The 17718-nt window shown below is 36.0% G+C and overlaps 1 protein-coding gene across 2 annotated transcripts; it reads left to right on the top strand.

The window, feature by feature from the left end:
• Nucleotides 1-2774: 2774 nt before the first annotated feature.
• Nucleotides 2775-16647, top strand: LOC149570283 (putative E3 ubiquitin ligase SUD1). Of its 2 annotated transcripts, none has more exons than XM_089822914.1 (9): nt 2775-3357; nt 9256-9963; nt 10268-11023; nt 11165-11376; nt 11501-11866; nt 15055-15212; nt 15345-15508; nt 15580-15726; nt 15842-16647. In XM_089822914.1, the coding sequence occupies exons 1-9, from the start codon at nt 3070-3072 to the stop codon at nt 16406-16408; spliced, it is 3366 nt and encodes a 1121-aa protein (XP_089679040.1). In that variant the 5' UTR covers nt 2775-3069; the 3' UTR covers nt 16409-16647. The 2 variants fall into 2 exon arrangements, with proteins under 2 accessions (XP_089679040.1, XP_089679039.1); XM_089822913.1 differs by having other exon boundaries at nt 11165-11388.
• Nucleotides 16648-17718: the final 1071 nt, after the last annotated feature.

Here is a 17718-nt window from a genome sequence, read left to right as displayed (position 1 = left end):
GTGTCTATTGGAAAGTCTATTATGATGGGATGGGAAGAACAACCACCCTATTGGTATTGTAAACTTGGATTCTCATGGGATGGACATACTCATATAGTTAGATATATAGGGATACCATTCTTGGTCTCACCCAACTTGAACTTAACGTGGGAATGGATTAAGGAGAAGATTATCAACAAGCTTAGTAGATGGAATAATAACTACCTATCTTTGGCTGATAAGGTTCAAGTATGCTAAAAATTCTATTTGCATATACTATATACTATTCCTTTGCATGGCTATTTAATCAAATCAGATCAACTTCTTTCAAAAAGTGATCGAGAACTTCTTGTGTTATAATGGAAAAGGTAACCATAAAAGGCATGCAATCAAATGGAGTTGGTGCACCATGAGGAAGTAAGTAGGGTGGATGAGCCTGAAAGATTTAAGACTATAGGGTATTGCCCTCACAACCAAATGGATTGCCAGGTCCACAAAGGATGTGAACCTTGGAAGGTGTTAATTAGACATAACATTGCAAGAGGAGTTCCATGCATTGCAAAAACATGGAAGGGGATGCACATTCATGACCTATTATTAGGTAGATGGAAGATCAAGGTTGAAGGATCGATGGTCTTCAAGGCCATTTGGGAAGCTTGGGAAAAAGTGAGACATTGGGTGATAGAGGCTGGAATCAAAGATAGACGAGGCAAACTGTGTGGGGAGAAATATCCCTAATGGAACCTGGAAAGAAAAGGGAAACCTTTCTCTTCTACAAGGGTGTTCAGCCAAGGCTTGTGATAGATTTGGTATTCACTCCTTCAGCAACTTCATTGTGAATGATAACCTTTCCACTTGGGAGAACCTGGCCTGAAAGCTCAGCCTACCTCAATCCCAAAAGAGAACCTATGATGTTGTGAAAGATGCTTGGCTAAAAGCCAAGCTTTACCAAGTATGTGGTAATGATATTGATAGACTTCTTTTGCTTAGTTGGCTAGATGATTCCCAACTCTATTCCACCAAAGCCAACTACCTGTACAAATTTCTCTCTAACAATAATGGAATTTTTGAGTACATTAACATCAAACGGGATTGTAAGTTCAATCCCAAAGATTGGACTAAGCATCTGTCAGCTATCTCGCATCAAAATGTGGAACCTAAGATCTGTTTCTTTTTTTGGCAAGCCTTTCTTCATAGACTCCCACTAAACAATGTTGACAGCTTTCCCTTCACTTGTTCCTTATGTTCTATGCTTGAAACCATGGTCCTCTTATTTTTCGAATGTGACTTTGCCAAATGGGTTTGGAGCTAGTTTGGTGTCTAGATTGATTCCAAACTATTGACATTCTTTGATATTACTGGATGCATCCCTGACCTCCCCAAATAACTTAATCAATTCTGGGCCATCTTTTCCTCTTATTTGCTTTGGTCAATTTGGTTAATTAGGAATGATGATGTATTTAAAGATAGGAGTAAAATCCTTACTTGAGTATCTGAGGAGACTCACTATGCATAAAATTTGTATGTAAGTTACCATCAACTACAAAGTTAAAGCACAACAGGTGTTAAGGGTAACAAGTGAATGCTCAAAAGTGCTAAAAGATGAAGGTATTCAGTTTGAAGGAAAGGCTGATGCATTGGGAACTTTTGAGGGCACTCTTAAAGATATGCGAGATCATATCAAGTTGAGGAAAGAGATAGAGGAGCTGAAGAGGCATGTTGATGAAAGTGGTTAAGCTAGTACTAGTGCCACTATGTATAGGCCTAGGACCAACAACACCAGGTTGGGTAGAATGGTCAATATACTAGCAGAGACTTGCGAGGCTAAATGTGTTATAGTGATTACTAAGAACAAGGAGCAGTTCAATGAAGGTAGAACACCTTACATAATGATTAGTGCTATTCCCCATGCACCTGCACTTCCATGGAAACAACTAATGAAGGATTCAAATACAATGATCAAGGATGAGGAATTGAGGTTGTGGTGGTCAGATGGTCCCCTGCCTTGGACGACTTGGATGGAAAATTGAAGATGCTGATAAAACCTTCTTTTTTGATATGCCACATTTGGTTTTTTGTTGAATGGTCCGATGTTTAATTAGAGATATGTACGGACAACAAATTGAGTTACTGCACTTCTTTGTTAGACTTAGTGTGCGGTAAAACTTGGTAATGACTCTACTTTATAATTGATAGAACAAAACATTTATTTTTTTACTTAAATTTAAAATTAATTATAATTTAATTTATTATACTAAAAAATGACTTTATTATTAAAACACTTCTAGAGTTGCAAGCTACTTTTAAATGTATTAGATTAAGGATACCATCCGTTTACATTAGATCATATTTTTTTGGTTGAGAGGTTAGGATCCCAGGCTGGTATACCTCTTCAACTTAATTAAGGGGCATCCTTGCCATCAAAATCATCAAACAATCCCAACCTCATCCCTTATAGTGTTGAGACAAGGGTCGAGCTTCTACAAAGACTTGATCCAAGACTAGTGTGAACAACGCTGACTAATCTCTAAACAAAATGCACCAAAGAAAAAAATAGTCAAAGATGATTAGATTCAAGAAAACAAAACGAAATTTTCTCAAAAATTTTGTTGTTTTAGATCACAAAATATATAGGTCATGAAGATCAAATGCTGAAAATTTCAAATTTTTTTATTGTGTTTTCAATTTTTTAAAATTTAATCAATAATGTAATTTGTAAGGGAGGATAGCCAAATCCATTGTGAACCACCTTCTATTCCTACTCCAAAATACGAAATCTTCTTAATTGCGTTGTCTCAACTAAACTTAGTAGACAACATGAAACGAAAGTTCTCGAAAACTTCATTTTTGCCGACCAATGTATTTCTAGATATATTCTTCCCATAAAATATACAGATTATTTTCTTTTGACCATAACAACCGCCCAAAGCTTCAACCATTACACCCGTGAAAATCATTTTAAATATCTTCCAATTCATTCCAGGACGTCAGATTTTCAAGACCGGCAGATTACCCATATGACATTTTGATGAGCAGGGGTGTTTAACAGGGGGATATGCCCTTTATTTGTATTTTGGGTGCCCCCTAAGTATGGTAACATTGGGTCTCTCCATGGAGGAGATTGAGCAGATGAGAGGAGCCAATGTCGGCGAGGGAATCGAACCCTCCACCTCAGGCAGTAGTGGTGTTAGTCAGAGTAATAATAATTTCATGGAGGAAACCGGGGAGGAAGATGAAGATGTTTGCAGGATTTGCAGAACAAGTGGGGATGCAGATAATCAATTGTATTATCCGTGTGCGTGCAGTGGCAGTATCAAATATGTTCATCAGGAGTGTCTCCTTCAGTGGCTTAATCACAGCAATGCACGGCAGTGTGAGGTAATTTTATAATTATCGTAGGGTTTTTTAATAATGTTTTGAAGTGTAGCTTAAAAAGATAAATTAAAATTGTTGGGGGTATATTTGCAATTGATGATGTACCCTTTGCCTTAGTCTTTTTTATGATCTTTTAGGGAATGCATTATTTTTAAATTTGGTTTATGTTTCGGTCTTTTTAGCTTGCTCGCAGTGTAACAAATAACGGGTGTTTCCTAGATTCAGACGCGTGGTCGTACAAATTGTTTTGTTGAGTTTTTTTTTTATCGTACCCATATAACGTAGCTGAATCCTAAAGACCCCCTTTAATTATCTATTTGTAATTTGCTGGAAATTCCAGTTTGTTTGGGCGAATTCCCTTTGGATTGGGGTGAAGTTCAGTTTAATTTTTCAATTCACAATTCGGATGTAGCACTTTAATCTAAATATTATGAGTTCTCGAATTTGAGCCCGCAATTTATTTATGAAAACCCCAGTGATTGTATCTTTTGAGTTTGTCTCCTCTTGACAAGAAAGCATTATCTTCTGAAATTCAATGTCTAGTAATTTGATGGATTTTGGTCTTTTCCGTATTATCAGACTATGTAAGTGTATCAGGTAATTGGATGCTTTACTTTACCTATACTTTATCTCGGCTCCTGGAATTTGATCATGGATTTTTGATATAGAGGCCGATTGAAAAATGATCCGAGCTCCTTCCACTTCAGAAAGGAGTATTGTCTTCTGAAATATAATTATGTTTGAATCTGGTGACCCTTTCGCTATGTGAATTCTTGGATTAATTGGCTCCAGTCGATGATGCCTAAACATCACCGCATCCCTGTTCCTTAGAATTTGAATGTAGATTTTCCTTACAGAAGTCGGAATGAATTATGAATTGAGCTCCTTTTACTTTATAAAGGAGTAATATCTTGTGAAACATTAAAGTCTATCAATTTGGTTGATTTTTTGATATGCAAATTTTGGGTTTAACTGTCTCCAGGCAGTAAGGCCACAAATGGGGGATCTCATTCCTCTACTTTGAAACACATTATCTGCCAGGAAGCCATTTTAAAAATGCAAGCATCTTTCTGTGGAATTCAAATTTGTAACTATGTCTATGGCAAATTTTAGTTTATTATCCTTACTGATTTATTATGTTCACTTAGATTTAAACCTGAGACTGTGTTATCATTGTATTAGTGTTTAACAATTTATAGCGATTTTCAGCCAACAAAGATTAAAGGTAATGATAAGTTCACATTCTATTGTGTGATCATAATGTTGGCATGCTATAGAGAAACTTTACATGTTCAGAATCAGTTGCTGCGCACTTGAAGTAATAGCTTCAATCATTTCCTTACAGATGGGATCTTTATTTACATAATACATGGATTGCAATGCACAACCAATTTATTTTTTATTTTGTTAAATTTAAGGGCCTGGTAAACTTTTTGTTATGACTGCTGACGCTGGCACGACACACCCTCTGGCTTCATGTGAAACGATTTTGACTTGGAGCTATGAATCAGTGACGCCACAAATGGGGACCTTCTTTTTCCTATTCAAAGCTGAGGCCCAAACCTGTGAGCACATGGCATCAGCGAAGACATGAGCGCAGTCACAATGGCCAAGCAGGGTTTGAACCTGGGTGGGGACAATAGCAACACCACCACTTAACCAACACACTAAGCGATGAACCCTACAACTAATTTTGTTTCAGTAAAGCCTAAATTTATTTAGTTCTTATAATTATAAATTTTATAGTTGCTGTTGTATTTCCCTAAACATAGATTAATCATTTAAAGGACCAAAGAGTACAACAAATCCAATAACCAAATATTAACTATACACTAGCTAACTAACTAAATATGATGTGACAATGTTCTCCTTTTATTACATCATATTCTTAAAGGTACTTGAAGAGCAAAGCTCAAGATGCATCATATGCAATTGTTTATAAGCTTGCATATGAACTGGCCGTAAACTTCAATTTACTTGGTGTACTGGATGGGATGCTGAATTGTGAAAAAGCTTCAAAGTGTCTTGATAGTTGGATTACTCTACGGGTCGTGCATACTTGTCAATGTGTCAACCATAATGTCAGACAGACTGCTCCATTTGTAGCATAGTGTTTTTCTTTGTTGGAAGTTCAAGCAACTGATTTCTGCTTCTTGCTTCCCAAATAGATTTGCTTGTACAGAGAAAAGGACACATGACCAAAATAGGATGGTTTGTCATCAATGTACCATATAATATTCATCTATGTGTCTAGTCAACAAGAATTGATTGCTCATCTTTTTGATCCAATATATACTCAATGGTAGCACTAACTTATCTTAATCCTCCCTGATTTTACTGCCTTGCAGTGCCTGTCTTTGATTCTTGCATGCATCTTGAAAGAATACTCTATTGATTTACTTTTGCAATCTTTCTATCCATTAGAAATGGCATACACATCTATTTCAGACCATGTGTCTGTGATTATGCTGAATGATGCTTCCATTTAAGTTTTTCCCATCGCAAATGATGTGGGTCACTTCTTTTTGTAATCAGAAGGTTATTGGCAGTGTGCATCACCATATCATGCCAGTGTAGTGATTTGATGAGGTTGAAAGGAAGTCCACGCCATAATTACAATGAGCAATGCTTTCATCTGCAACTTCCTTCATTCTTGAAGACCTTTTCCAGTGTGCTTGTTTGATGTGAAACATTTTATTCATAGGATGATGGTAGCAGTTGCATGAAATGATGTGGGTCAGTCAGTTGTGAACTTGTGATAAGTTGCTAGGAGGTTCTTTTAAGCTTTTTTTGGCAAGAGGATGTACTCTTATCTTTGATTTACACCTTACGATGGCAGCATGCTCTCAATCTTCATTATTGGCCTTTAGTTGGTACATTGGCAACCTATTATGGCCTTGGACAAATATTTTATACCCATGCAAGTAAAAGCACAGAAATGATTTTTCACTTGAAAGTTGAAAGTATTAGTTCTTTTGCCCAGATCCATATTGGTTACAATGCCAATGATAATACACACCAATAAGTTATTCAATCATTGTTACACGTTGCTAAAGGGGTGATGTTGCGTCAAATTTATGCAAACGTTTTGCATTGAGGGCAACCAACTAGAACTACTAACCGTTTTGTATATACTTAAAACAGGAATTAAAAAAAATCGGATCTGATTGTGTTTGGATTTTTGATCATCAATGTTTTAGGTCACACCCCATGACCCATTATCAGGATGATAGAGAGCTCAAGGAGATCCACCAATTTCAAATCTCCTTGATCTCTCTCTTATTCTGGATGGCAGCGCGTGACCTGAAAAGTTGATGAAAGAATACTTATTCACAATCAAATCCTGAAGCACATTTATTTATCTAAAAAACCTAAAAAAGTGAAAGATACATTCACATTTGATGTTTAAATCTTCTTCATGCAGCTATTTCTCCTTTGGTGCAGGTTTAACTCTCTTGTAGCTCTCACATCTGAAAAAAAAAATGAAGCAATCTTCAAAAACCAACAATGGCAGTGCAAAGAAAAAAAAGCAGTCCTGGTCTTTTGTGTTTGTGAAATGGGTTTATTAAAATGGCCCTCATTCTAGGTTGAAATTGTGCTCTTGTGGTGTTTTCTGTGTTATGAATTTTTTCCCATATTAATGGGCTTTAGGTGCTGTGTGTTCCCTTGGGTTCCCTACACCCTGGGTGAACCTGGGTACAAATTAGACCAGAAACCATTCTCTGTTTTGGCGGGGTTCCTGGGGAACCTGACAAAATTACAGTGAACCAATCCATATGTGTGAGCATGGTCACTATTTTTATGTTACAGGGTTGGCACTGCTGCAGGCCAGCATGGAATGAGAATATGAACTGTGAATGATAACAGACTGTGGACAACAATTAACTAAACCTAAATATTTTTTGCCGTTATCAGTATGGACAAAATAATTGGGCGATTTAAAGTGATTTTTTAAGATTGTAATTAAAATTTCCAAAATTTGAATTTCTTGTTTGATAATTGACAAGTATAATAGTATTGGTGGCTTGGTGCTAATTTACAATGGTATGTGAGAGATAAAACTATCTGAGAATGACGTCAACTTTATTGGGCACCTTTTTTAGATACTTAAATGTTAATTGTTTAGATTTGGACGCTGTAAGAACATTAGCTTTGAATATTTATGAGATTAGATTTGGGCAAATGATCCACATTAGATTAATGTTTTCTCTTCAGAGTGTTAACTTCCACAATCTTTCAGCTGTTTAACAAATGTCATTTAGTTGAACTCAATCTTGAACATGGAAGCATATTTCTCATTCTCTAGCATCTGCAACTGTCAGTTTTAATATCCACAATCTTCTGGCTGTTTAACATATGCAATTTAGTTGAACATAGTTTAAAGAATAGAAGCACATTTGACATGTTCTAGCAACCATAACTAAGGGCTGAAAAAGTCTGGAAAGGGGACGGTGTAAAGGTTATTAGGGTTTTGAAGATGAGCACCATGATTGAATTGAATTAGACATGAAGGCTAGTACATTTGAGGGCAAAAACAAAAAATTCATTTTTATATGTTTTTACTGCAGAGTTTTATCTTCTTCAAATTAGTGTAAAATAAGAGGAAATAACATGACATGCATTACTGGCAGCATTGATAACTCTCATTAACTAATGAATAAAAAAATAAGAGTTATTGATTCAGGGAAGATAGCTTTGCAGAACATGAGAAAATAGATGTATCCTAGGTCACCAGGCATTAATTCTAGAATCAAAGATTTTCTTTACTTAGATAAAAAATTCAAAGGCCTACAAGCTTGCAACTTATTTACAAAAACTGTGTAACTCTGGCTGACAACATTGATTGGCCTGTAAGTTTTTTTAGAACTATAAGTGTGGGTTTATCATGTATCTCTTTTTCATTTACCTATGTAGTGAGCTGATTTCTACTTTGTAGACAAGCACCTTCACTGTTAGCTATAAGTTCAAAGTTACCTTCCAACGCCAATGTTTTCCAATGTGTCATACCTGCTGTGTTCTCTATTTGGTCTATTCATGTATTCTTTCGATTCCTTGTTATCTTCATATTGCTTCTTTTTTCCTTTGCAGTTTTACTATTGAGGTAATATTTCAAATAAAAAATGAAATTTACAAGTATATTTCCAAATGTTAGTTGTAGCAATCTGAAAAAAGCCAGAACACAGGATACTGATTCTGGAAGAAAATACCAATCCTTCATCATTGTATGATAAACGGAGTAGAATCCGACTTTTTTTCGCTTTTAACGGTCCTGCTGCTGAAAAGTTTTGAAGGCACCTTTGGTTACGTGATTCAATTAGTCATATCATGTTGTTATGTTTTAAATAAGAATCATAAATTATTTAAAAGTTAACAGATGTTCTGATCAGACCATGGGAATGCTCTCAGTTCTAAATGCTAAATGAAAGATTAAAAGAAACAATGGAAAAGAAACAAAGAGAGCCACAAAACAACTTGAGCAAGATTTTTCCAATGTATACTATTTGTAGGATTTTGACCCACATATATTTATGCTCTCTACAAGATGACTGATTTCCATGAGCAGTTATTTTATGTTAATGACCTTTCTTGTATATTTACCTTAATGACCTTTCTTGCATATTTACCCAGTACTGCTTATTCCTAAATTTATTTTAGGGGCTTATAAAGACATCTTGTTAATTTTGTATTTACTATTTAACCACAGCAAAATATTGTGCCCATTACATTTTAGGTTAGTAGAAGGTGTTGTTGATCACATCGTTCTGTATCGGCTTCATATTCATTTATGTGATTGTTCGTACAGCTCAGGTTTTTTTTCTATTAAGTCATCTTTCTGTTTTGCTTGTACCATATGACAGCTCTTGTTGTCTTCTATCAAGTCACTTTTTGTATTTTGGGCAGGTTTGCAAGCATGCCTTTTCTTTCTCTCCTGTCTATGCTGACAATGCCCCAGCAAGGTTACCTTTTACAGAGGTTTTAGTTGGTACAACAATGAAAGCATTGCGTGGCTTGCACTTCTTTTTTCGGCTTTCCTTTGTGCTTTCTGTATGGCTTCTGTTCATACCATTCATAACTTTCTGGATCTGGAGGCTCTCATTTGTGAGGAGCTTTATGGAGGCGCGGAAACTGTTTATAAGTCGAATATCTTCTGATGGCTGGCTTCATATTTCTCCTGCCATACTCCTTACAGATTGTTTACATGGATTCCTTCTGTCTGCTGGAATTGTGTTCATATTTTTGGGTGCAACGTCCATGCGGGAGTACTTCAGACATCTGCGGGAAATAGAAAGGCAGAATCCAGAGAGAGAGGATGATGGAAATAACAGGCAAAATGGAGAAAGAGCAGGAAGGCGGTTACTCATACGAGATGTCGTAAATGGTGAGGGTGCTGTAGCAGGTCAGGAAAATGTTGGTGCAGTGCAAGTGATCAGAAGAAATGGGCAAAATGCAGCAGCTGCTAATTTAGAAATGCAAGCAGCACGTTTTGATGCAAACGTTGAGCAAATTTTTGATGGAGGAGATGATGCAGATGGTGTTGAGGATGTGCCTTTTGATGAACTTGTGGGAATGCAAGGGCCAGTATTTCACTTGGTTGAAAATGCAGTAACAGTGAGTGCATTATCTGTTCATCCTTAAAATTGTTTAAATTTTTTACAGTACAGCTTATTAAAGCTATAATGCCTGCTTCCAAGCAAGTTTTACTTTTTCTGTTGTTTTCTGACAATTTGATGTGTTTGCTGTTAAGGTTTTTGATTTTCACATAAATTAAACTCATGCTGGTTTTGAAAATTCAGTTGTAAAATTCATTATGACAGATAATGTTGATTGGAATATTTATGAATCAATGCCAATTTTATTGTGATAGGGTCGTATTTGATAGGTAAATAACTTTGTTGTACTGATGTTCATACAGGTACTGGCGAGTAATACCATATTTCTAGGTGTTGTAATCCTTGTACCTTTCCATCTAGGAAGAATGGTCCTGTCAATTGCATCCAAACTTGCAGTTACAACAAGTGGTGCATTGCTTAGTGCCGGGATGTCAGAATCAGCTATGACTATGGCTATGGGTAATAGTAATTTAACAAATGATCTCAAGTCGCTTTCCAACATGTCTAAAGTTACTCTGGTCAAAGGTCTTGCAGGCAACATGAATGCTACTGTGCTTAAGAGTGATGGCACTTCAATCGTTATTGCAAGTGGGAGTTCTGTGGATTTATTGACACAAGTCTTGCTTACATCATTGCAGCTTTCTGATGCTGCAACTCTTTCTATTGGTTACATGTCCATCTTCCTTCTTGTCTTTGGTTATCTTGGTCTAGTAGCTTTGATTCGTTACAACAGGGGGGAGCCGTTGACAGTGGGAAGGATCTATGGTATAGCATCAGTGGCTGAGGCCGCCCCTTCCCTTGCAAGGCAGTTCCTGGCTGGTGTGAAATACTTCTTCACTATGGTGAAGGTTGCTTTTCTGTTACTGGTTGAGATTGGTGTCTTCCCTTTATTATGTGGCTGGTGGCTGGATGTATGTACAATTAGCATGCTTGGAACAACATTGTCTCAGCGGGTAGGGTTTTTTTGGGCTTCACCCATTACAAGTTCAGTATTCCATTGGCTTGTTGGGATTGTGTATATGTTACAAATAAGTATCTTTGTCAGCCTTCTTCGAGAGGTATGCTCATATTTTTATTTAATAGTTTTTTTTCTGAGTTTTCTTTGAGATGAATACATTTGTAATTGGGAGAATATTCTGACAATATGCTGTCTTCTGCATTGTCAACAATAGTGATAGCATGTATTTTCTAACTCACAGGTACTCCGACCTGGTGTCTTATACTTTCTTAGAGATCCAGCAGATCCAAATTATAATCCATTCCGAGATCTCATTGATGATCCCATACATAAACATGCACGGAGGGTTTTACTGTCTGTTGTGGTTTATGGAAGCTTAATTGTCTTGCTGGTATTTTTACCGGTCAAACTTGCAATGCATGTGGCACCTTCAATGTTTCCACTGGATACTTCGTATGTTAATATGTGAATGCCTTAAATCTCTTTTGCATATCATGATTATTTAGGTTTCTAAGCATTTTCTAATTGTATTTTCTTTGGAAATATTTAATTTCTTATCTGAAAACTTTGGTTGCAGGGTGTCAGATCCTTTTACAGAGATTCCAGCAGACATACTTTTATTTTCTATTTGTATTCCATTTGCTATTGAGCACTTCAGACCACGAGCAACTTTTAAGACAATTCTTTTCCACTGGTTTTCTGCTGTTGGGTGGATGCTTGGATTGTCCGATTTTCTTCTGCCAAATCCTGATGACAGGGATGGTCAAGCAAATGCAAATGGCAACCAAGGACAGCAATTAAGATTACAAGATGTTCAGCATCGTGTTGCCCAAGGACAAAACCAACACAGGTTAGCACTTCCTGCAGCTGGGAATGTTGAGAGGGCAGTGCATGAGGGCATGGCCTCTGAAGAGAATGGAGAAGATGATGAAGAAACAGAAGAGTAAGCTTTCTAATATTTTTGAAAAATAGTATACTTTTTTGTTTTTTTAAATATATGGCTTGTAGATGTCTTTTTAGCAGTTAATCAACTGCATGATTTTGTGGATAATTGTTTGTGTTGTAAATTATATGCTGGAACAACTCCATCCGTTCTATGTTAGTAGCATTGTTAGTCTCATTTTATGTCAGGTTTGGTCGTATAAATTCAATGTTTGATAATGCGGTGTTTCTCATTAGCAATTTTCTGCCTGTGGTCACAGTACAAATGATGCAAATATTCTTTGCATGCCATGAAAGCATAATGCATTGTTCTGAAAGATATTCCAAATGTATGCTGGATTTACCATATGACAGGAAATGTATGTGCTACTGAGAATTTTTCTGTCTTTACTTTTTTGATTAGTGGGCAGGAGAATCTAGATTATTTTTTCGTTTCCTTTAGTGACCTATTCCTCATCTGCAGCCCAGAAGTTTTAGGAAAAGTTACTCTCGGGAAACTCTGAACCCTGGGATGGTGCAAAGGGGTCAATTCAAAGTCAAGCAGCCTGAGGTAGCTTTTTACAGAAGTAAATAAGTTGCAACACTTGGATCAGTTCAGATACCTTAGAATATAGGGTAGATGATCCAGTTGATTCCCAATTCATTAAGATGAATTTTATTGGAATTCTCAATTTTAGTAGCTCTTGCACCTAAAGAGGTGTGATGGTTACGCCGATAGCAAGATATACCTTGTTTTTATATACTGGGGGCTGAAAAGAGGGAAAACCATGTGTATTTTCCTAAGCCTGCTCTTGCATTTTCTTCTCCTCCTCCTCCCCCTTCTCTTCCTTATCGTGCTTCTCCTTCCTCTTGTTGTCCGTCGCCCTCTCTTCCCTTTTCTCCTCCTCCTTTTGCTTCTGCCTCTGCCTCTGCCTCTTCATCTTCTTCTGCCTCCTTGGTCTTCTTCATATCTTCTCCTCCTTGGTCTTCTTCATCGATTTCTGCCTCTTCTTCTCCTCCTCCTTATCCCCTTCTCTTTCTTCTTCTCCTCCTCCTCCTGCTACTCCTCCTCCTCCATACCCTCCTTGTTCTCTTTCTCTTTCTTCTCCTTATGCTTCCGCTTCTCCTTCCCTTCCTCCTCCTTTTTCGTCTTTCCCTTCTCCTCCATACATTGTTTTTTCAATGGCTGCTTTTTGATCGTAATTTAAATTACTTATAAATTCATATTTAGTTAAATAAAAATTAGTATATCTGTTTGGGATGTTTCAAAGCTTTGAAAAAAGGACAATTTGAATATATATATCTTATGAAACCTTTTCACTATTATAATTTTTATTTAATTGATTTGTTTATAAAAATTGAAATATAATAATAAAGTATTTTTTTTACAAAATGGTGGATCCGGGAGTGTTATCCAAAATGATTCTTATTAAGCCCACACATAATCTATTCTTGAAATCCAGAATTGAATAATAATAAGGCATTTGCTGATATTTAAACAGTACCATTGATATATTGACTTTTAAGTTTAATTACAATTTTTAATAAATTAGTTATTTAAAGAAAATATTTTTATTTTGTTTGCAAGCCTTAAATTGTACTGAGAAATTAAACTAAAATATAAATAATTGATTTGTTAGAATAATTAGTAATCTGAAAATAATTTTTAAATAACTATTTTTAATTAGAAATTCAACTTTCACAATTGAAAGTTCATAAGATGTATTAATATATTGTACTAAACACATTAAATTTTAATTGTATTTATTATTTTCCAAAAATTGAAAATAAGTATAAATAATTTAGTTTCAATTTTTTTGTAAAGCTTGAAAGTCAAATAATTAATTATTACTTATTATAAAAATCCCAAAAGCGAAAAACAATATATAATATTCTTTAATGGCAGGTCACTAAAGGCATAAATTCTGGCGGGTATTTTAAAAGTTGATATATGCATTCACTGCAACCTTCATAAATTAATACAATTATATACTCCGGTTCTGTTGGTGTAAGGTACATAAATAATTCCAACTGCATCTGCGTCGCCCCACCTTTTCTGGTGATTTAAAAACTTCAAAAGTATTTTAAGTCTAATACAGAACCTAAGGATGTGTAGGCCAACACATCATCATCAATTGAATTGGTGCAGCTATCCATGATTGCAAAAAAGGGAGCGTCAAAGGATAAATGGATATGTTAATTAGCCGAAATTAAAGGGATATGGTTGGTATAACTTAGGAATCACATTGACATGTTATAGAAAGTTGTGCGAACGTTCCTAGTTATTCCCTGTTCCCATGTTTATTTTTCTTCATTTTCATTTTCGCTTGGAAGATTTTCTCTGTATCAGATATCACGATTTTTGGCTGAATTCCAATGCATAATAGCGTATCAGGTAATTACTTGGGGTGGCTATGTAGTTATGTTGTTCTCTCTCTCTCTCTGCTACTTCCTTCATCATTCCTTGAATCCTTTGTTATATGTATCCGATTTATAATTGTATTGTGTTCATCAAGAAAACTCAGCTGTTGGCATTAGTTTGGGTTTTATGGAGTTATTGTTTGTGAAGGTGGTTCTTTGGGTTAATGCAGCCATTTTCTTAGGATCAATCAATCCACACTACTTTTAAGACATTTCAGGGCTGTTTAAGTTTGGTCTATAAAATTTGCCATCGAGATATATTGTCCATGCCATCAAAATGGATGGATCCATAATGTGCTGGATAGTGTTTGCAACCTTTGCCCTTGGTCAGCCAATCTTAAAGCATTCTAATCTTATTAACTCTGTCACTTATTACTCAATGTAAAATGATGAGATCAAGATGTTAGAATAACTCATGTTTTTTCTTTCTTTTTAATCTTATGGTGATCTACAATAAACTCAATGTTTCACTTTTACTTTTCAATGCATCTTGTCATTGAAAAATGCAATTTCATATATTAATGAAATTACACTTTTTCACTGAAATTTCCCTGGCACATGATTTCATGTCTCAAGCTTTATGAAACTTATTTCTCTCATGTGCACATATGCAGCTGCTTTTCTGAAAGATTTGTTAATTGCACTGGCTTAAACTGTGATATGTTATACTAATTTTATTGTGGATTTTCTTATCCACATGGTGTACCTGGTTTCTCTGCTAGTTTACAACTGTTTGTAATTAATAATATCAATATGTCTGATTTTTGTAATGTTTATTGGTGAATGTAGCTGTAAGTTTGCTATTCGCATTGTGCTGCTGCTTTTTGGGGCATGGTTGACCCTACTTTTATTTAACTCGGGAATGATTGTGGTACCTATTTCTCTTGGGCGGGCTATGTTTTCTTTAATTCCACGGCTTCCAGTTACGCATGGGATAAAATGCAATGGTAAGATTCTGACATTATTAAAAACTTCTCTGGTATATGATTGATACGTAGCTTGTTGATTTGCTCAGTTAATGTGTTTTTCCTTTTGTCAGCACTAGTAAGTTTTGCCATTTTGCTGTATTGTATGTTCAGATCTATATGCATTCAATATTGGATGTTATATTATATGGGCTGTGGCCGCTGGAGTTGGCTATGCAATAGACTATTTAAGGGCACACAGCTTCAAAGTTCTTTTAATGAACATGATAAAATGGTCTCTGATAGTTGTGAAAAGTTGCTTTCTTCTATCACTATGGGTAGGTATCTTTTTTGCTTCGGTACATTTATGAAGTATGTTATGTTATATGATGCTGACTATTTTTTACAGATTGTTGTGATTCCTGTTTTTATTGGACTTCTGTTCGAGCTGCTGTTGGTAGTGCCTCTGAGGGTACCAGTGGATGAAAGTCCTGTGTTTCTTCTCTACCAGGATTGGGCTTTGGGGTTTATATTCCTTAAGCTATGGACAAAATTGGTACTCTTCATGTGCTTGATATCATGACATTATTTATGTTTTCTTGAGCGAGATTAAAATTCATTCAGGAGTTAGTCTCATGTCTTACTGGGGTTGTACTATGCCGTGTGTGCAGGTATTGCTAGGACAAATGGCTCCACTTGCAGATGAAAGTTGGCGATTAAAATTTGAGCAAGTCAAAGCAGATGGGTTTTCTCGATTGCGTGGGCTATGGGTGCTCCGTGAAATTGTGGCACCTATACTAATAAAGCTTTTGACAGCACTCTCTTTGCCATATGTTTTTGCTCGCGGTGTATTTCCACTCTTTGGATACTCTCTAATTGTAAACTCTGCTGTTTATCGATTTGCTTGGTCTGGGTGCCTTATCTTGGGTTTATTGTGGTATTGGATAAGAAGATTTCAGCAGTGGTTTATGGATCTTCACAACTCCATCCGTGATGATAGGTATCTTATTGGAAGAAGATTGCACAACTTTAGGGAAGAGAAAATCAGATTGCTTGGAAGCAATGATAATTTTTCACAAGCTGCAAGAGACCTGTCAACAGATGCATCTGTAGAAGCTATTGGAGATGAAGCTTCAGAGAATGTTGAAAACAATCAGAGTTTAAGCACTGGTTCATCAAGCACCTACATGGAAACTTCAAACTTAAGGCAGAGAATATTAAGTACAAGTTCTGATTAGTCACTTAGTCACTCCTACTGTGATCTAGAGGTCATATACATCATAAATTTAAATTATGTAATGTCTACCAAGATCATCCTCATTAAAATTGTAATTTTTTATTTGTATGGATCAGCTTCTTGGAGTTTGTTTGCCTGATTTTGGTCAAACTGACAGCTCTGCTGAACGGTGGTTGTTATACTGATATTTCATTATGTATCTAACTTCTGCTTCAATATATTATAATTTTTGATGTGGTATATTTTTCTTTGGCTACAAGAGTTTAGTATCACTGCAGAATCATTGTCTAGTATTAGTCAAGTATTTAGGCACAGTATACTATTATTCCAGCCAAATCCTTGTTACGGAACACCACCTTCCTGTGTGGTGAGGGTCACCTTATTTATTAAATTCACATTCTTACTATTTCATTACAACCCTGGGAATTCTGTCTGCTCGAATACTTCTTTTGTATTTGATATGATAAATATTTGCAGTTAGATGATATGTGATCTCGAGAGGGCCGACCCCTTTTCAGGGTTGTGCTTGGTTTCACTTATTGAGCAAAAGTTGTAGATACCTTTATCACGTTAGGAATAGTTGCTTTTTTGGGTACAAAAAATTGTTGAAACCACAGTCCAACTGAGACTTGAACCCGAGGCCTTGATCAGAAGTGTTACTAAGAATTGTTGAAAACATGGACCACATAGGACTTGAAACTAAGGCTTTGCATGCCACTGCATCTGAAACTAAGGCCTTGTGATTTGTATGTAGGTGATTTGACCATGGAGGTTCATATTTCTGTTCCCTCCCTCGTGCACATTCAGCATTGATGTAATCTTTTACATACAGAGATTACTTGAATTATGTTCTTTGATAAAGTCTGGGGGAATCTTTTGTTTGCTAATTTCAAGTTTTTGTTGGCAAAGGTGAAAAAAGTGAATATATCAGGTTGATTGTGAAACTGAGATACAAACTTGATTTCAGAACACAAATGTTTGGTTTTGTTATTTTGCCCTTGTGGCCTGGAATTTTGTTTTGAAATGAGATCTTGTAGCTGGAAACAGTTGCTACATTTTAATCTGGGAAATGGTGGTGAAGTTGAGTTTCATTGAAGATCCGTCTTTCATGGGGTTGGTTTTCTCGTTTTATCTTTTTTATGATTAATATTTTTAAATGTTGATTTGATGACAAAATATGCAACTCGGCCTCCCTCATTCTCTGGAATGAAGAAAATATTGGAATTGATGCCTAGAGGGAATTTTTTAGTCGATTGTTGTGCTACCAGCGAGAAGTTGAATTGACCTATTCATTTCTCGTTATGGGAGAAT

Source organism: Cupressus sempervirens, chromosome 3, assembly GCF_028749045.1.
Source record: "Cupressus sempervirens isolate cs-2001-9-10 chromosome 3, ASM2874904v1, whole genome shotgun sequence".
NCBI lineage: Eukaryota > Viridiplantae > Streptophyta > Pinopsida > Cupressales > Cupressaceae > Cupressus > Cupressus sempervirens.
Note: the sequence above shows the minus strand (reverse complement) of the source record. Positions and strands in the feature narration are given on the sequence as shown.